At 41.6% G+C, this 21,864-nt stretch overlaps 1 protein-coding gene across 7 annotated transcripts in view; it reads left to right on the forward strand.

The window, feature by feature from the left end:
* The window catches only part of sipa1l1 (signal-induced proliferation-associated 1 like 1), a 240,448-nt gene that overhangs the window by 146,560 nt on the left and 72,024 nt on the right, over nucleotides 1-21,864 (forward strand). For all 7 annotated transcript variants that reach the window (XM_061886483.1, XM_061886479.1, XM_061886480.1 and 4 more), the window contains exons 8-9: nucleotides 576-679; nucleotides 809-966. In XM_061886483.1, the coding sequence (XP_061742467.1) occupies nucleotides 576-679; nucleotides 809-966 (262 nt within the window). The remainder of the gene's footprint in view (nucleotides 1-575; nucleotides 680-808; nucleotides 967-21,864) is intronic.

Here is a 21,864-nt window from a genome sequence, read left to right on the forward strand (position 1 = left end):
AGGAGTAATTAGGGTAAACAATGAAAATATATAAATTATGTTGGTGAGCCAGTGTTCACAGTATGAAGTGTAAGACTCAACAGAAGTGGTCCTGGCAGCTCAAACAATCTAAACAATTTAGTACACTTATGACAAAAGTACAGTACCAAGTGCCAGCAAATGCGCAACCGCCAGACACTGGAGGTGTAGGGGTACGTGGAGAGACTCTTCTTGGGCACCATTTGGCTTCTAAAAATACGCATGTCATCAATAATTGGTGTTGTTCACATCTGGCACGTTGCTACCTGGATGAATAAGTGATCCATTCATACAGGGTGCGGAGAGCACCACAGAGACATGATAATAGGGAGGCCTATTAGAAGAACAGCTCCATCACTATTTGCATCCTCTGAGAACCAACAGTTCGTCACCATTGATTCTGTTGTCATTAAAACGATAAACGGTCTCACAGGAAATCTTATTTCACAAAGTTTCAAAAGTTCTTTTTTTAATGGACCTACTTGTTTAATAGCTCGGATGTGGGTCTAATTGACTGTTGGGATAGGCAATTTCACAGTCAATTGTGTTTCCTGCAGCTGACTCAACTGGAACTCACTCCCTGTATACCACACATAAGGATTATGAGCTAATGTTCCACGTTTCAACCATGCTTCCCTACACGCCCAACAACAAACAACAAGTGAGTACGGCCTCGGCGCTTTCAGCTGCATTGCTAACTTGGTGTCTGTCAAATTTATTTTCTTCATGCAAATGTCAAAAAGGATTGTAGCTAAGCCTGCTTTCTTCTCTCGTTCTGGGCTACTTCCAGCTCCTGCGGAAGCGCCACATTGGGAATGACATCGTCACCATTGTGTTCCAGGAGCCAGGAGCGCTCCCCTTCACCCCCAAAAACATCCGTTCACACTTCCAACATGTCTTTTTGGTCGTTCGGGTACACAATCCCTGTTCTGACAACACCTCCTACAGGTGAGCACCTCTTAAGCCACATCTACTGTATGAAAGGAAAACAAGGCATGATTTGGGACATTTTACTTTTACTGCATTTTCCGTTGACTTTAAACATAAGTTAACTACCCAACTTGATTTGGGTATTTTTCGGACCATAGGACGCACCAGATTAATATCATAATAACTCTCAGGGAATCCTTCAATGTTATGAACGTTATAGGTCAAAGAACCCAAAAGGGTCTCAGTCATTAAAGTTTTATAAGTAAGTTATAAGTTAAAAAAAAAAAGTTAAAAAAAAAATATAATATATATATATATATATATATATATATATATATATATATACATATATATATTTTTTGTTTTTCGTTTTTGTTTTTTTAATTTCAATCTAGGTCAACTTCAGATCTATCCATTGATATAAACTTTTCTATTTCTATTTTTTATGTTTTATGCTGTTTTTGTCAAAGGAAACACCTTTTTTCAATGGCAAAAACACACTATGCAATGTACCACCATACATCATTTTTTTTTTTTTACTTTTTTTTACTATTGCTTAAAGTTGTAGATCAACTTCAAATCTATCCACCGAGATTAAGTTGTATTTTTTTTAAATGTTTTTGTATGTTTAATAATCTTTTTGTCAAAGTAAAGCCTTTTTTTGTATGGCATAAACAAAAACTATGCAATATTTTCCCTCCAAAACTCAGAAGTAGAGACGTCCGTTACTATCTTTTTTGCCGATATCCCATATTCCGATATTGATCAACTCTTAATTACCGATTCCGATATCAACCAATACCGGTATACACAGTCGTGGAATTTACACATTATTATGTCTAATTTTGTTGTGATGCCTCGTTGGATGCATTAAACAATATAACAAGGTTTTCCAAAATAAATAAACTCAAGTTATGGGAAAAAATGCCAACATGGCACTTCTATATTTATTATTGAAGTCACAAAGTGCATTTTTTTTTAACATGCCTCAAAACAGAAGCTTATAATTTGGGACATGCTCTCCGTGAGACAGCATGAGGAGGTTGGGGGGGTGGGGTTGAGGTTGGGGAATGTAGGGGGTAGCGAGGGGTGTATATTGTAGCATCTCGCAAGATTAAGTGCTGCAAGGAGTTCTGGGTATTTGTTCTGTTTTGTTTATGTTGTGTTACGGTGCAGAAGGGATGGCGTGGCGCAGTGGGAGAGTGGCCGTGCGCAACCCGAGGGTCCCTGGTTCAAATCCCACCTAGTACCAACTTGGTCACGTCCGTTGTGTCCTGAGCAAGACACTTCACCCTTGCTCCTGATGGGTGCTGGTTGGCGCCTTGCATGGCAGCTCCCTACGTCAGTGTGTGAATGGGTAAATGTGGAAGTAATGTCAAAGTGCTTTGAGTACCTTGAAGGTAGAAAAGCGCTATACAAGTACAGCCCATTTATTTATTTATTTATTTAGAAGTTCTCCTGAAATGTGTTTGGTGTGGGTTCACAGTGTGGCGCTTTATGTAACAGTGTAAAGTTGTTTATTAGGCCACTCTCAGTGTGACCTGTATGGCTGTTAAACAAGTATGCCTTGCATTCAGTTGTGTGTGTGACAAGCTGTAGATATTATGTGATTGGGCCGGCACACAAAGGCAGTGTGCCTTTAGGGTTTATTGGCGCTCTGTACTTCTCCCTGCGTTCGTGTACCACTCCCTACAGCGGCGTTTTAAAAAGTCATGAATTGAACTTTATGAAACCGATACCGATAATTTCCGATATCACATTTTAAAGCATTTATCGTCCGATATTATCGGACATCTCAACTCAGAAGTCAAATATTTGATTTTAAGTAATTGTCGCCTTAAAAGGGCCATACTGTGATTTTTTTTGTTCTACATTTAAAACACTTCCTTGTGGTCTACATTACATGTAATGATGGTTCTTTGGTCAAAATGTTGCAAAGGTTATGTTTTACAGACCATCTTTAAGTCACTTTCTGACCTTCGTTCTTGGATGCAGTCTCATTTACGTGCCTCCACTTCGACAGCATCTTCTCGCCATTTCTGTTGTAGTTTTTAGCACTTCCATAGCGAGTTTACAGACAGATATAAGTTAGAACTTTACGCTTGTTTATATTAGAAATGGCGAGCACAGAGGGTAAATGCCCCACACCAAGTGGATAGAGAAAAAAAAGGAGCTTATTGACTACGGCGCGGACTACAATGGTGGACGCACGCTCATTTTTAGAACTTATGCAGATCCCAAATACATATCAGCAGGTACCGATAGGTAGGAAAAGTTGGTCTTACATAATATTGCGAAACAAAACGGCTGCTATTTCTCCTAATATGTGCCAGTTTGCGGTCCTTATACACACATCATAATAAAACGGTGCGACTTTTTAGCTGACCAAAGTCGTAATAAAACATTTTGACATATTTTTGAGCGCAGTGTGTATTGTTCTATATTCTCAATGAAACATCAGTGTTTTGGTGCTGATTGCTTACAGGTACTTCCTAGCCTCATTTATTAAATTGGCAATCTCTCCACTGAATTTTTTTACACTGAATTTTTACACACACATTTTGTGAACCTTTTTTTTTTGTCAATTAAATTGTCAGCATAATTTGATGTAAAAAAAAATCTGTTTCACAAAATTCAAGCGCCAAAAATTCAGTTACATAAATTCTGTGTCAAAACAAGCTTTTGTAATAAAGACACAAATTAACCTCCACACTGCTCTACATAGCAACTGAAGCTGTGGGCAAATTTGTAACGGCCACAGAACACATTTTAAGATATTAAACACCCTACTGCCATCTGGCGGCTAAAGTGGATAGCGCAACCCCCAAATTTGTCACGTTTTATATGTCAGGTAAACCGTAACCAATAGGGCCATATGAATCCCCTTCCTATGGAAGTGTGCCAATTAAGCCATATTCTTTTCCCCGGCGACTGCTAAAAGTGTTCCTCCCACTCAGCCTCAGAAAGATTTTGTCTGGTTTTAATCACAGCAAGACCGTAAGGGCTTTCTATTCCTCATGATTTATTCCTACTTTGACAGAGATGTGGAATATAAAATACAATTTACCAGCCTGAAAAACTTTTTAAGACATAATGAACATGCTGCCCTTTTTTTATTTCCTGTTTAGAACTGATATGAAAGACATCCTATTCTCTGCTTCTCCTTTTCTGTGTTATCTTTTTTCTTTCTGTCATTGCTGCTTATCTTGCTGTTGCTTTTTCTTCCTTTGCCTATCTTTTAATGGGTGTTTTAATTGCTGTCAGGGCACATTGTGTGAGGTCTTAATTGTGTACCCCATGGTGCCACGTCGTTACTTAGCAACAACACTTGCACACACATGAATGAAGAGGCTTGCTCTTGAGCCAATTGTGTATTAAACATGCCTTCTGTCAATCGCCGATGTGCATTCAGTGCCTTTTGGCGAAAATTATGTTAACATTATTTTTTTGATGATGAAAGAGCAGTGGTAAATATAACGCACACGTAGCCTTTTCGCACATGGTAGCCTCCCACTGCACTGGGTGTTATTGACATGTTCTTGGTTGTGCCCCGGCCCAGTAGGCAGCAGATTGTGTGTACTGGATGTGTGCAGTTGCCCACATGCTGTGGATTTATAAGACTGAAAATCACTGGAACTACACGAGTGTGGTGCCTTTGATCTGGTTTTGGCAAGCCTCCCTCCTCACAGTCGCCTTGCAAGCGTAGCAATTTGTGCCGCTCTGCATTCTTGTCCTTCTTGCCGACTTTCACCCTTCAAGTTAATGCTCACGCTCGCCATGCCTCCTATTCACTATGGCGATCACTGAGCTCTTCTTCCTCCCCTTCACTTGGCTCTGCGTGAGTCACAGGTCTTTGGTTGGACTTACTCACAGGTGTTTTGAGCACAAGTGCTTTCAGAGGTGCAGTTGAGTGTATTGAGTGATGGATGTAATGATGAAGAGCGATAAGCATAAAAGGTCACATTTTTATGTAGAGTCTGTGCAACCCGCTTGCCACTACTTTGGCTTCTGATCTTTAAGATGCCCGGTCATGGCTATGAAACAACTTTTCTATGTCGTTTGCATAAAAATGTATGGATCTGTGATTTACACGTGGACATTAATACAGAATTGTTCAATTAGAAAAGGGCATCTATTGGAATTTTGCATATCATTCACAATGCCTACGACAAGAACACATACAGTAAGTTCTTTTTTTAATGCATTGTAACTGGTAAATAAACTCTAGCAAAAGTCAGCTAACAGAGGTCGCTTTATCCTGCATATAAAGCGCTCTAAAAAACCTCCATCAATGTTTTATTATACATACACTGTGAGTATATACAGTGGGGCAAAAAAGTATTTAGTCAGCCACCGATTGTGCAAGTTCTTCCACTTAAAATGATGACAGAGGTCTGTAATTTTCATCATAGGTACACTTCAACTGTGAAAGACAGAATGTGAAAGAAAAATCCAGGAATTCACATTGTAGGAATTTTAAAGAATTTATTTGTAAATTATGGTGGAAAATAAGTATTTGGTCAACCATTCAAAGCTCTCACTGATGGAAGGAAGTTTTGGCTCAAAATGTAACGATACATGGCCCCATTCATTCTTTCCTTAACACGGATAAATCGTCCTGTCCCCTTAGCAGAAAAACAGCCCCAAAGCATGATATTTCCACCCCCATGCTTCACAGTAGGTATGGTGTTCTTGGGATGCAACTCAGTATTCTTCTTCCTCCAAACACAACGAGTTGAATTTATACCAAAATGGATACATGGATGATACAGCAGAGGATTGGTAGAATGTTTTGTGGTCAGATGAAACCAAAATAGAACATTTTGGTATAAACTCAACTCGTCGTGTTGGAGGAAGAAGAATACTGGGTTGCATCCCAAGAACACCAGACCTACTGTGAAGCATGGGGGTGGAAACATCATGCTTTGGGACTGTTTTTCTGCTAAGGGGACAGGACGATTGATCCGTGTTAAGGAAAGAATGAATGGGGCCATGTATTGTGAGATTTTTAACCAAAACCTCCTTCCATCAGTGAGAGCTTTGAATGGTTGACCAAATACTTATTTTCCACCATAATTTACAAATAAATTCTTTAAAATTCCTACAATGTGAATTCCTGGAGTTTTTTTTTTCACTTTCTGTCTCTCACAGTTGAAGTGTACCTATGATGTAAATTACTGACCTCTGTCATCATTTTAAGTGGGAGAACTTGCACAATCGGTGGTTGACTAAATACTTTTTTGCCCCACTGTATGTAATGTAGTACCAGGCACATTCATAATAACTTGTAATATTGACATATTTTGCTCATTTGAAGCATACGGCGGCGCATTACAATGTTCGCTTGTCCCTTCAACCGCAAAAACACTACTAACCATGGCAGACTTCATGAGAGACAGCAAAGACTACTTTGGGACAAATGACTATCCAGAACCTTATATTTTTGAGCCTGAATATAAGGATGAGCTACAGGTGTTAGAAGCTGTGTGCTAAACAGATCCAGCTTTTATGAAACACTAAGCATCAGGTTGCACTAGGGATGTACAGGCATATGGTTAGCATTTAATTGTTACGATACCCTTATCAATATTCTTTATCGAAACTGGTAGTTATTGGTACTTTTTTTTAAAAGTCTTAAAAAAACTCAGTGGAGTGCAAGGTGAAATGCTGTTATGCAATCTTCTTGTAAAGACCATTATTTGCGTTTATGTTGCACACAGATGTATTTGAGTGCCGGACCAGAAGCCATACTCCATGTTGTGCTACCTATGTGTGTGTAGTGTGTATTAGATAAATAAAGAGACTCAGTGAGCAAGAATAATACTCGATCGTCCAGTTTGTAGTCAAGACACAGTAGGAGATGAAGCTCATTTATGCAAGATGTTAATGACACGCAAACGCGCTGTAATGGAGTGACGTCAGACACCAACCAGACACCTGTCAGTCGCAATAGATGCTATATCGCTTCAAATAAACTTTATGGATTGTTATATTATACCACCATTTTTTACTTATTTTGAGTTGGTTAATATTGGCCTGGGGGCAGCACAGTGGGGGAGGGGTTAGTGCGTCTGCCTCACAATACGAAGGTCCTGAGTAGTCCTGGGTTCATTCCCGGGCTCAGGATCTTTCTGTGTGGAGTTTGCATGTTCTCCCCGTGACTGCGTGGGTTCCCTCCGGGTACTCCGGCTTCCTCCCACTTCCAAAGACATGCACTTGGGGATAGGTTGATTGGCAACACTAACATTGGCCTTAATGTGTGAATGTGAGTGTTGTCTGTGTTGGCCTTGCAATGAGGTGGCGACTTGTCCAGGGTGTACACCGCCTTCCACCCGATTGTATTTGAGATAGGCACCAGAGCCCCCCGCGACCCCAAAGGGAATAAGGGGTAGAAAATGGATGGATGGATGGATAACATTGGCCTGTGGATGAAAGGATCGCTAGGAGGACAGTTGATAAAACGTGGTCGTGACTCATAGTGAGTAAAGTGCATTCACTTTAAACTGACACAGCGAGCTTGACTTTGAAGAACTTTTGAGCAGGCATTATTATTGTGTGCCACTGTTTTTTGTGGTGTTGCTTCCTTATTAGTCATTATTCGAAGCTGATTTTATTGTGTAGCAGCGATTTATAATCGAGAATTAACTTTCACCAGCTCAGAGGCGATGCAGCTGCTCACAGACCTAAATATGTCGATATAGCAGAATAAGATAGCTAGCTCTCTGTGATCACGGCGTCGCTAAAGTAGTTTGTCTACGTTAATGCTTATTATAACAATATCGCTAATACTTGGTTAATATTTAGGTCACGACTTGTCAATGGGGGCTTCACGGTGGGAGAGGGGTTAGTGCGTGTGCCTCACAATACGAAGGTCCTGAGTAGTTCTGGGTTCAATCCCGGGCTTGGGATCTTTCTGTGTGGAGTTTGCATGCGTGGGTTCCCTCCGGGTACTCCGGCTTCCTCCCACTTCCAAAGACATGCACCTGGGGATAGGTTGATTGGCAACACTAAATGGTCCCTAGTGTGTGAATGTGAGTGTGAATGTTGTCTGTCTATCTGTGTTGGCCCTGCAATGAAGTGGCGACTTGTCCAGGGTGTACCCGCCTTCCGCCCGATTGTAACTGAGATAGGCACCAGCGCCCCCCGCGACCCCAAAGGGAATAAGCGGTAGAAAATGGATGGATGGATGGACTTGTCAATGGAGTATTGTTGGTGGTTTTTGAAAGATTTAATGTCAATCCTGTGCCTTATTTTGAGTTTTTGTCTTTTCCTGTAGTTAGTGCTTTAGTTCCTGTCCTGTGCTTTTATTTTGGTGGCACTTCCGTTTTTGTAATTCCCCTACTTGACTCCTGCCTCCAAGCACTATTCCCCGCACCTGTTTTCTGTTATCAATCAAGACTATTTAGGTTGTGCGAGTGCTGTCTTCGGGACATTGATCCCTAAGAATCATAAGTCTTTGCTGTTTTCCAGCATTCTGTTTTCATTGACTTTTTAGCCTGTTAAATTTAGTTTTTTGTCGTTCGTGGCTTCCTCTATGCTTTCCGAGCCCTTCCCAGTTGCTCTCGCCTTTTTTTAGTTGTTGAGTCATTAAATACTCTTTCACCTGCACGTTTCCTCTGTATCTCATGAAATCGCTAAATTATCGCCATCAAGCGACCCGAGTGTCACAATTTATGAGCGGAATAGTGTACTCCCATTAGCTACAGCCAGCCACCTTGTATTTTACTTCGTAGAATGCATAAAAAAGAGAGTCATTTGTGTTCTTGTGGTACATAGGGATTGTGAATGACAGGCAAACTTCCCCAAAAAGTAGTTCCCCTTTTAAAGTAGAATAGCACACATACATGTGACAGAACTGCTATCATCATGAGTAGAAGGAACATTTGTCTGGAGAAATCATACATCCAGGACCGCTTCTTTGTACCCGAAACACTCAACCACCCCGTTCCGAACTAAATAATGTTGGAACAGGTACTTGAAACACCAACAGAGACTGCAGACGCACAACCGCAACACATCTCATCTGCTTGTGTTGTTGTATAAGAGACCACCAATGCAAGCTCAATTTACAGACATGAAGGAAGCCGTAACTTTTTTTTATTCCAAAACATCCTCAAATATTGGAAAATTGGAAGAAAAAAAAGATTTCATAGGGCGCTATACCGCGATTAAAAGATGAGTGCAGTAGTTGTTGCCACTCAAACAGGGGTTTCTCGATAGGTAGCCTGTGGGCTAAAGCTGGCCTGCCAAAGCATTGTCTTAAAAAAAAAGCTGTCAATCATCTCTAGTCTGACAATATGGTGCAGTCCTGGTATAGGACTTGAAAGTGTGATGTAAACACACTGCATCGTGGGTATTGGGAGCCTCTAAGTAGAGTATTCACATGACTGAGAGCATGACTCTGTGCTAAGGTTTTCTTCTTTTCTTTCACAAGTTAAAAATAATGGCACGACCGTGCAGCATTAATAAGTGTTGCAATTGTTGTCGTCATTGCTTCAAAAAAAAAAACTATTTGGAGAGATTTTTCTCATTTCCAGCGTGAAAGCACAGCTAAGGAACTCGGCAGGCTAGTGAGCTGATAAAAAGACGTCGAATAGTGAGACGATCAAACATCACTTTTAAAGCCATCATCTGGTACAAATTTGTGTGTTCACTGCGTTTTCAATTTGAACCAAAGCATGTTTTATTTTATGGCATTTAGTAGGCTGTTAGAGTAAGCCAAGTCAGCTGTGGGCTACAAACAACATACTTTAGCAAAAAAGAGTATGTTTTTCTGTTAACTTTTAGTCAAGGGTAAGCAGAGAAATAAATTAATATTAATTCCGGGGAAGTCGCACAGTCCTTAAAGTATTTAAAAGTAATAATTGCTTGTTTTTTTTTAAGGGAAACCTGCTTAGGAAATTACTAAAAAGCTGTTGATGATGCGCAATTTGAACAGAGGACAATTAACCTTAACAAACCTCTCATTCTGGAATTCTTCACCGGTGTAAAAACTGGCTCCGGTGATGAGATATAAACATGTTTTGCTTCGACAATGGTAGCTTACTCAAATCTCTTGTGGATCAACTCCATCCATTTCACTTATTTTTGTAAGGCAGAAAGCTTTTAGAATGGGGTACGGTTTGTTTCAATATGGTCCGTTTATATTATAATGTAGTTTGTCGCTCTCTGTCAACACTACAGTGACTTCAGTCCTCTCTTGTTTATCTTGGTTAATTAGGACTGGACATGACCGCAATAAACGGATTTCAACAATATAAGGTTGTTATTATTATTAAATAAATAGTACATTATTGACACCTCTACACTTGTTTCACCCAATATAGTAGCCTTGAGCGTGTTCTACTGTAGATTACACTACCTCAGCGGTAGCTCGGAGGATCCTCTAAGCCAGGGGTGCCCATTACGTCGATCGCGATCGACTGGTCGATCTCGGAGGGTGTGTCAGTCGATCTCAAGCCAGGCATTAAAAAATATACATAAAAATGAGCAATCATCAATCATACCAAGACTTCACTTTCGTCAGTTGTTTGACATTCTCGGCACCCGAGGATCTTGTGAGATGAAGCTGGCTGCTGCGAGCTCATATTTAAGAAAAAAATCACTAACAGGGCGGACGCAGAGAAAATTTCTAGAGACTCCGTACCTACTGTCAAAACTCTAAAGACCGACTGCACAGTTCCTGTCTTCACCATAAAAGACCTGTTTCATCCTGCCTGTGCTAACAAAATACGAGTCTCAGAAAGCTAGCGTGCACAAGCTAGCAAGCTACGGAGTTTGATGCCAATATATTTCTCCCCCGCCCTCAGCGACCGCTTTCTCACTTGCTTGCCCACCCGCACACTCAGACGTCACTCACCTGCTGCCAGACATTAAAGGGCCACACACATATGCTACTCTCATAACAAAGTGTTTAAAAACGAGTATGCAAGTTGGACAAATGAGATGCCAAATCCAACCACATTCATGTGGTATTGGACAGAAAGGAGGACTTTTTTTTTCCTCCATTTGAAAATGCGGACGTTATCAGCACCACTGTCTAATTCCAATCAATGCAAGTCATCAGAATCAAATACACCAACTTATATTCTTGTCTTCATGAAAGAAAGGAACCTATGTGTGTTAAACATGCTTGTATTATCATTAAACACCATTAACTTGTTAACAAAAATGTCTCTTTCATAAATAAATAAATATAAATTATAAATAGGAATGAGGTAGATCTCCCCGACTTGGTCAATTGAAAAGTAGCTCGCCTGCAGAAAAAGTGTGAGCGCCCCTGCTCTGAACGTCTTCCGGCCACTACAACCCGGCCACGACCTGGAATTCCTTTGTCACACCCTTTAAGTCTCACCTGGGCTTTTATGTGTGAAACCACTGGCGTGTGCTCCGCATAGCCTTTGTCAACTTGACACCCACAGCTGCGATAGTTATGTGATGTTAGAAGTCCGTGTTAGTATTGTGTGTCTGCGTTGTCATTCTACATCGCTCAAGTCAAAGCTCTGTTATGATGTCAAAGATGAAGTACATCAAAATAGTTCCTGTCCATTTCTAGTGGACAGCTGTTGATAGCTGACAGCAGTTAGCCTGATGTGCAGTGCCGAAATGTCCAATGCTTAGTCCTGCTGTTGTCGCTTGACATCGCTGAAGTTGAAAGCTTGCCAATGTAGATATGTGTTATTGATGAGGCAGGAGTTGAAAATGAAGTCAATCAATCAATCAATGTTTACTTATATAGCCCTAAATCACTAGTGTCTCAAAGGGCTGCACAAACCACCACGACATCCTCGGTAGGCCCACATAAGGGCAAGGAAAACTCACACCCAGTGGGACATCGGTGACAATAATGACTATGAGAACCTTAGAGAGGAGGAAAGCAATGGATGTCGAGCGGGTCTAACATGATACTGTGACAGTTCAATCCACAATGGATCCAACACAGTCGCGAGAGTCCCGTTCACAGCGGAGCCAGCAGGAAACCATCCCAAGCGGAGGCAGATCAGCAGCGCAGAGATGTCCCCAGCCGATACACAGGCAAGCAGTACATGGCCACCGGATCGGACCGGACCCCTTCCACAAGGGAGAATGGGACATAGAAGAAAAAGAAAAGAAACGGCAGATCAACTGGTCTAAAAAGTCTATTTAAAGGCTAGAGTATACAAATGAGTTTTAAGGTGAGACTTAAATGCTTCTACTGAGGTGGCATCTCGAACTGTTACCGGGAGGGCATTCCAGAGTACTGGAGCCCGAACGGAAAACGCTCTATAGCCCGCAGACTTTTTTTGGGCTTTGGGAATCACTAACAAGCCGGAGTCCTTTGAACGCAGATTTCTTGCCGGGACATATGGTACAGTACAATCGGCAAGATAGGATGGAGCTAGACCGTGTAGTATTTTATACGTAAGTAGTAAAACCTTAAAGTCACATCTTAAGTGCACAGGAAGCCAGTGCAGGTGAGCCAGTACAGGCGTAATGTGATCAAACTTTCTTGTTCTTGTCAAAAGTATTGCAGCCGCATTTTGTACCAACTGTAATCTTTTAATGCTAGACATGGGGAGACCCGAAAATAATATGTTACAGTAGTGGAGGCGAGACGTAACAAACGCATGGATAATGATCTCAGCGTCTTTAGTGGACAGAATGGAGCGAATTTTAGCGATATTACGGAGATGAAAGAAGGCCGTTTTAGTAACGCTTTTAATGTGTGACTCAAAGGAGGGAGTTGGGTCGAAGATAATACCCAGATTCTTTACCGTGTCGCCTTGTTTAATTGTTTGGTTGTCAAATGTTAGAGTTGTATTATTAAATAGAGTTCGGTGTCTAGCAGGACCGATAATCAGCATTTCCGTTTTTTTGGCGTTGAGTTGCAAAAAGTTAGCGGACATCCATTGTTTAATTTCATTAAGACACGCCTCCAGCTGACTACAATCCGGCGTGTTGGTCAGCTTTAGGGGCATGTAGAGTTGGGTGTCATCAGCATAACAGTGAAAGCTAACACCGTATTTGCGTATGATGTCACCTAGCGGCAGCATGTAGATGCTGAAGAGTGCAGGGCCAAGGACCGAACCCTGGGGAACTCCACACGTTACCTTAACGTAGTCCGAGGTCACATTGTTATGGGAGACACACTGCATCCTATCAGTAAGATAAGAGTTAAACCAAGACAGGGCTAAGTCTGACATACCAATTCGTGTTTTGATACGTTCTAATAAAATATTATGATCGACGGTATCGAAAGCAGCGCTAAGATCGAGGAGCAGCAACATAGATGACGCATCAGAATCCATCGTTAGCAATAGATCATTAGTCATTTTTGCGAGGGCTGTCTCCGTGGAGTGATTTGCCCTGAAACCGGATTGAAAGGTTTCACATAGATTGTTAGACGCTAAGTGTTCATTTAACTGCTCCGCAACAATTTTTTCAAGGATTTTTGAAATAAAGGGAAGGTGAGACACCGGTCGGTAGTTTACCATGAGGTCAGGATCGAGGTTAGGTCTTTTAAGAAGAGGATGAATAACCACTTTTTTGAATGCTAGGGGAACAGTGCCCGAGGAGAGTGATAAGTTTATAATATTTAGCACTGATGGACCTAATAATACAAAGAGCTCCTTGATCAGTTTCCCAGGAAGAGGGTCAAGTAAGCATGTTGTCTGTTTTATTCCATTTACATGTTGTAACAATTCCTCTAATGTTATTTCCTCAAAACGAGAGAAACTATTTTGGAGGGCAGTATCCGCCGTATATACCATCGTATCAGTGTTAATAGAACCCCGTTGTAGCTGGGACGCATTGTCTTTAATCTCCTTTCTAATGACTTCAATTTTCTTACTAAAGAATTGCATAAAGTCATCAGCTGAGTGGGTTGAGCTATTGGAAGGAGTCCCTTGTTGGGTTAGCGATGCTACCGTACTAAACAAAAATTTAGGATCGTTTTTATTACGGTGGATGAGATTTGAGTAATATTTAGCTTTAGCTAAGGTAAGCATGCGTTTATAAGTTATTAAACCATCACTCCATGCTTGATGGTGCACCTCTAGTTTAGTCGTGCGCCATTTGCGTTCCAGCTTTCTACATAATAATTTCTGAGCTCTAGTTTCTTCTGTAAACCACAGGGTGCGCTTTTTTGGAGCCTTTTTTAACTTTAGCTGTGCTATGTTATCAATGGTTTCGCGCAGGGTGTCGTTAAAGTTGTTAGTGAGGTTATCAATAGAGCCCACATACTTTGGGAATGGTGCCATTACCCAGGGCAGTAGGTCAGCAAGAGTTGTCGTTGTGGCCGTATTAATGTTGCGGCTGCTATAGCAGTTATTATTATTATTAGTTTGACGAACATGCGTCTGAACCTCGGATTTTATAAGGTAATGATCGGACAATACTTTAGTATACGGGAGTATCGTAACTTTGGAGACGGTGATACCCCTGACAAGCACTAGGTCTATCGTATTACCGTTGCGATGCGTGGGTTCATTTATTATTTGTGTGAGACCACAGCTATCAATTACAGTCTGGAGCGCTACGCACGGTGGGTCCGATGGGGTATTCATATGGATATTAAAGTCCCCCATTATGATTATATTATCGGCGTGTGTCACTAGATCAGCAACGAACTCTGAGAATTCATTGATAAAGTCCGAATAGGGCCCTGGGGGGCGGTAGATAACAGCCAGGTGTAGAGGCAGCGGTGTGACAGACTTCATAGTAAGCACCTCAAACGATTTATATTTATTATTTATGTTAGGACTAAGGTTAAAGTTTTCGTTGTATATTAGTGCGACCCCCCCACCCCTTTTAAGCGGACGGGCAATATGCGCATGTGTAAAGTTAGGAGGACATGCCTCATTTAGCGCAAAAAAGTCGTTTGGTTTAAGCCAGGTTTCGCTGAGACCGATGACGTTAAGATTGTTGTCTCTGATAATATCATTAACTAATAACGTTTTGGGAGACAATGATCTTATGTTTAAAAAAACTATATTATAGGTAGTGGGCTGTTTTAGGGAGTTTTTGATCAAATTATCCGTAGTAGCAATATTAATAATGTTGTGTTTATTATGCCCAGTGCATTTAGTATAGTTACGACCATATCCAGGAATTGATACGACAGGAATTTTCCGATTGTTTGATTGTTGCTTTGATAAACTGCACGCATCATGGTTAGCCACCTCAGTAACGGGGATTTTCCGATTGTTTGTTTGTTGCTTTGATAAACTGCACGCATCATAGTTAGCCACCTCAGTAAAACACATGTCCAACTCTGAAACACTCAAAGCAGAAAAAAACGTGTTCTAATTTAACTGACTCCTTACCCAGACCAGTAGTCTCGCATTTTCCATTTAAATCCGTCTTCAGGATGGAGGGAAGTGGTGTTCTGTGGGGATTAGCCTTCTGCTTTGTTTTTAGCCCCGCTCGACATCCGCGTTTCCGATCACACCGCTGGCGTCTGCTCCGTAGACGGCCCCCGCTGCTACTAGACTCCCCTGCTTCACAGGCCGCTGGATGTAGCCGCCGACGTATTCCCATGCTAGTTAGCATGTTTAGCACGCACGCGTCTATCAGTCCAAAACGGCCCGATATGTCCACATCCAGAAGTGTCTGGCGGTCGCACGTGATCACGGAGTGACCACGATGTGAGCCAGCCATAAAGTCTGTGGAATTGTCCGGTATTTCTGCCAAATGTTCCATCTTTAGCAAGAGCCCCTCGAGGACGCAGCCCATTCCGGGCGCCGCCATCTTGAAACAATCGAAAAGTTTTTCTGTCAAAAGGTGGTCGTCTTGATTTTTTTAGTGCCATGATGGAGTTAAACCCTTACCCACAAATTGCCACAACATAATACTAATGGAGAATTAGAATAACACTGCACTGTAATACATCTAATGCACAAAATAAAACTTAATTTAACACTTAATTTCAGCCAAAAACATGACAAATATTATTTAATTCATACTTTTTTTTTTTTTTTTTTTTTTAAGTGATTTAGTGAAAAGGTGGCATGTAGCACGTAGTGATGGGTACTGAATCTAGTACGTTTTAGCACAGCCCAAATTCCAACGGTCCTACGGGGTGACAATCCAACGGTGTCATGTTACGATACCTGAGTTGCGTGTGACCTCACGCAATCACTCCAGCAGCACTGAGAGCAGACTAAGCCAAACGACCTCTCTGTATTTTCAATTTTCCCATGCCAATAAAGTAATCGACTCAAACGCTTAAAGTAAGGCTCCACTTTTCCAAAAATGCATTAGCATGATGCTAATATACATTGCCTCTGTTATTGACAGGCTACTGATTAAGATTAGCTATTTTGCATAGCGATTTAAACACCCTCAAATTTGTCAATAAAAACTACATCCAAGATGAACATTACAATCAAACAGCTGGTTGGTAATAAGTACAATACTTACAGAATAACACTTTTTAGGATGCAACAACAACAAAAACCACATCATTAACTATACACTGCTGCCATCTAACGTCCTGGACATGCAACTGTATCTGCAACTTAATATCATACTTGCCAATGAGAAAGATAACTGGACAGTAGTTATCATAATTAGATCATGTTTAAATGTTGCAATAAACATTTTTATTGTATTGCCAAAAGCAATTATTATAAACACACAAAAAAGTGCAGAAAATTGAGTGCCGGTATTATTTCCAAAGTTCTGTTAATTGGTACTGTATCGGTTCAAATGTGAACGGTACTCATCCCGAGTAGCGAGGGAGGACTATTCATTCTTGTGGGGGCATCAAAGAGACATGTCCTTAGCTTAGAGAATAAATAAGTTTGGATCTAACTTATTTATCCTGTCAGACGAAACACGTCTTATAAAAGTCTGAGAGCATGAATGATAAAGCTTGTTTGCATGGGAGGCGAAACGTCTTCTAAGACAATCTGAACAGTCCAGTTGGTAAAATATTTATGATACGTTTCATATCAGCGGTCTTCAACACGAGGTCCAGGGCACCCATGGGTTCCGTGGAGGCACTACAAACATTTTTGGTTGATTAAACTTTAAAAAAACATTTTTGATTTATAAATCCCCTGCAACTTTTCTACTGTTTAATATTAGGGTTGGGTATCGTTTGAATTCGAACGATTCCGATTCTTTGTTTTGATTCCAATTCTTGACGATTCTCCATTCCGATTCTTCTTGTTCCATGCCGGGATCAATGTGTTTGGCAGGTAGTCCCTGGAAGGTGGTATGTATTTTGGGTTGAGAGTTTTCACCATATCCCTGCAAACATAAACAAACATGTAATGTTGCTGTTACTGTTTAGCCCGGTATCAATTAGCTTAGCTCTAACGTTATTGCTTAACTAACCTAAATGTTGGAGATTCCACCTCTGAAAAGGGATGCAGTCTTTTGACTATGTGTGCAGTGACCTTTCTGTGGCACTCTTCCGTCTGTGGCACCGACATCTTCCCCATTGCCGCTACGGTGAACGGAGTACGCTGAGCACATCGCGGAGCCTGGCTAGCAGGTTGTAAATTGTCTATGAAAAAATACACGGGCTAATTGTTAGCTGCTTCAACGTTGGCGCAAAACACAATATTTATTGCGTATATATTGTTTTACTTACCGGATTCGGACTGCAGTGCAGTCACCGAGGTGCCAGGCTGTGCGTCGGAGCCGGAGCCAGAGCCAGAGGAAGAGGCAGAGGAGGACGGTCGGCGCAGCGCGTCAAAGACGGGACACGCATTTATTTGTACTCCATGAACTCGGAGGTGCTTCATCATCTTCGACGTGCACCCTCCTAAGCACGAAACAGTCCAGCGACCCCAAAAGGGAATAAGCTGTAGAAAATGGATGGATGGATGGGTCATGTTGTTCCAGACCACAGCAAACGTTACCCAGCTTGCAAAGATTGTAATAAATCCATTAGAAGAAGAAGCTTCCTTTAACTTGGACACACACATCTATACCTTTGGCCATTCTAAGCCAGTAATTTCCAGGAGTTATCTCACCCTCCGAGAAGCTTCCGTTTTACTAACGTTTTCGAAAGTTGTAAAAATGTGTAGAATAAATATTACATTTCAACATTTCTGTCAACAAAGTTTTGTGTCAGCCTGCGGCACATAGTCATTTTGATATTAGGCTAATACACTGTATTTCCTTGAATAGCAGCCGGGGAGCGAATTAATTTAAAACCTGTTCTCACTCCTGCGCCTATTCAAGGCATGCGGTAATAGTAAGCAGGCGCTAATAACTTTAAAACCCTTCTCACCCCTGCGCTTACCAATGGCATGCAGTAAAAAATTGAGTGTGATGTGAGGATACCACCACAAAGAGCACATTTAATAAAAAAAAAAAACAACATTATTATGGTAATTATTTTCAGCACTGAAGGCTTGGAATAATCTAATGACGCATGCATTTCACTGCTTCTATCGTCACACGGACGAGATTGTAAGGCATACTGGGTGATACAAGTTACACTGAAGGTTGTGGTATAAACAAGTTTAACACTTACTAATATGTGCCACACTGTGAACCAACACCAAACAAGAATGACAAACACATTTCTGGAGAACATCGGCTCTGTAACACATTATAAATGCAACATAACAATCACCCAGAATGTAATGCATCCATGACTCTTACTGCTTGCATTATACACCCCCGCGCCCCCAACCCCGCCCACCTGAACCGACGCACGGAGGGGGGGCGGGGTTGTGCTCGCGGGGAGTATAATATAAGCAGTAAGAGTCATGGATGCATTGCATTCTGGGTAATTGTTATTTTGCATTTATAATGTGTTACAGAGCCGATGTTCTCCTGAAATGTCTTTGTCATTCTTGTTTGGTGTGGGTTCACAGTGTGGCACATATTAGTAAGAGTGTTAGTTATTTATATCACAACCTTCAGTGTAACCGGTGTGGCTGATGAACAAGACCCCTGGTTTACACAATAGTGCAAGTAAAAGAAACTCTTCATGCTGTGTAATTTCATTATACATTTCAAAGGAGTTTTGCGGTCCCAGTTGTTGTTGTGAAATGGGTCAAAATGGCTTTTTGAGTGGTAAAGGTTGCCTACCCTGCTGCCTTCGCCATTGTGAAAATGACGACAGGGGAAGCGTCACTAGTGACGTCACAAATTTGACCCGGCGGTAATAGTAAGCATGCGCTAATAATTTTGGGAAGCAAGTTTGACCCAGAAATAGTTTAAAGCAGGCGTAAATTACGTGACCTGCGGCAATTCAAGGAAATACGGTAGCTAATATAGACACTTACTAGAGATGCGCGGATAGGCAATTATATAATCCACCCGCCGTTCACCCGAACCAACATTTTATCAGGACCGTACCCGCCCGCTGAAATTCATCAGAGATTGTCCGCCTTTACCACTTTCAGAGGTATTTAAACCTGTTTCACAGAGTAATGATGACAATTGGAGCCGCTAACGTTCCCGCGACTATTCAATTGCGTTCATCCTGATTACAAGAATATGGGCGTGCTGTGAAGCCATTGCCTTAGACACCTTCAACAACATGTACGGTCCGATTGTTGGTCCAGCAACATGTTGTATGCAGCTTCCGCAATTACACGTTCAAGATTGAAAGGCATACTAGGTGATACAGAGTACACTGATGGTTGTGATATAAACAACTTTAACACTTACTAATATGCGCCACGCTGTTTAGCCACACGATACAAGATTGACAAACACATTTCGGGAGACCATCCTCACAGTAACACAACATAAACGCAACACAACAAATACCCATAATCTTTTGTATCTGTGAGACTTCCTGAATATATTTTACACCCCCGCACCCCCAACCCCGCCCACACAACAAATACCCATAATCCTTTGTATCTGTGACACTTCCTGAATATATTTTACACCCCCGCGCCCCCAACCCCGCCCACCTTACTGACGCACGGGGGGTGGGGGGTGTAAAATATATTCAGGAAGTGTCATGAATACAAAGAATTATGGGTATTTGTTGTGTTGCGTGTATGTTGTGTTACTGTGAGGACATTCTCCTGAAATGTGTTTGTCGTTCTTAATTGGTGTGGCTTCACAGCGTGGCGCATATTACTAAGAGTGTTAAAATTGTTTATATCACAACCATTAGTGTACTCTGTGTCACCCAGTATGCCTTGCAGTCGTGTGCGTGTTGACGCGGAAGCCACACACAACATGTTGCTGGACTGACAAGCAGATCGTACATGTTGTAGTTGGCGACAAAGCCAATGGCTCCATAGCACGTCCTAATACTTATTATCTGGGTGACTACCGGCAGTCATTCAGGAGAATAATAGCGTCTCTTATTGTCTTCTTCGCTTTATGACATGGGTCTTAAATGGCACTTTGAATGGCAAAGGATACCGATCACAGAACCATGCATATCAAATATTTCCAGATGGTTCAACCGCCACCCGCCCGAATCTAATTAAAATAAATGTTTTTCGTCATGTCAATCGCCCGACCTGCGGTTTATCCGCGGACTCCGCGGATGAGACCGCAAACCGCGCATCTCTAACACATAATTTGTTGATTTTATTATAACACTTAGTTAAGGCTTTTAATTTATGTAGTTTCTCACAGATGTTTGTATTTTGGGTCCAATATGGCTCTTTCAACATTTTGGGTTGCCGACCCCTGTGTAACCTGATTGGCTGTTAGCGTGTCACTCCCCCTGATCAGTGATCACTTCCTGCGTTGCTCGGTTACCAGAGAGCGAATGCCATTGTTCATGCAACCAACCTTGCTTTGCACCTTCCTGTTTCTTCCAGTGGATAAGAAAATATAAATATCAATAGTTTTGTTGAACACATTTTATATTGATATTGATTATGTATCTATCGCAATATGTATCGATATTGTTTTACTGCCCAGCTCTACGAATAAGGTTATCAAGTTTATTATAATATATCATCGTGTTTACTACTCTTGAAATCACCATCTGCTCCCTAAACGTTTCCTTCTTCTTGTCTGTCACAAAAAAAAGAAAATGTCGGGAGAGAGTGGTGGTTTGCGTAATTGAATAGCAGGGTTCGCCGGTGGGAAGAGGGTGTCTCAGAGGTTTATTTAGAAACATGTGGGTGACATATTAGCTTGAGCTGCTTATTAGACAAGGTGATTCATGGTGTCAACATATGCGCCGATGAATGTCAGCAGGGGAAACGTTTGTGTGGGATGATGACTTCCGAGCTGCAGCCGCGTCGCCTGGCAATTTCTACCTGCGAGGGTATCTGCAATTGGACCGTTTTAGTGACAGACACAAGGATGAATTTAGAAAGTACTTTCAGGACAGTGTTGTTTGCTTAAAGGGGTTATATTACGCAAAACTCAATGTTCTGGCATGTGGCCCCTGTTTTGCTGATTTGGAATGTGGCTGCCACTAACGACTGTTTTGATGAATGACGAGTCATAAACTATTTTAACGATTAGTTGACTAATCAGATTATGTAATGTACACCTCTTCACTGGCTCTGATTTACCCATTTGCTCTTAAAAGCGGAACTGCACTTTTTTTTCAGAATATTGCCTATTGTTCACAATCATTATGAAAGAGATGACGAATTTCCATCCATCCATTTTCTACCGCTTATTTCCCTTTTGGGGTGGCGGGAGGCGCTGGTGCCTATCTCAATTACAATTGGGTGGAAGGCGGTTTGTACCCTGGACAAGTCGCTACCTCATCACAGGGCCAACACAGATAGACAGACAACATTCACACTCCCATTCACACACTAGGGCCAATTTTGTGTTGCTAATCAACCTATCCCCAGGTGCATATTTTTGAAGGTGGGAGGAAGTGAACCCACGCACTCATGGGGAGAACATGCAAACTCCACACAGAAAGATTCCAAGCCTGGGATTGAACCCAGGACTACTCAGTACCTTCGTATTGTGAGGCACTACCCCTCTTTCACAGTGCTGCCCATGATGACGAATGTATTTTTTGTA

This window comes from Nerophis ophidion, linkage group LG24 (assembly GCF_033978795.1).
Source record: "Nerophis ophidion isolate RoL-2023_Sa linkage group LG24, RoL_Noph_v1.0, whole genome shotgun sequence".
NCBI classification, from domain to species: domain Eukaryota; kingdom Metazoa; phylum Chordata; class Actinopteri; order Syngnathiformes; family Syngnathidae; genus Nerophis; species Nerophis ophidion.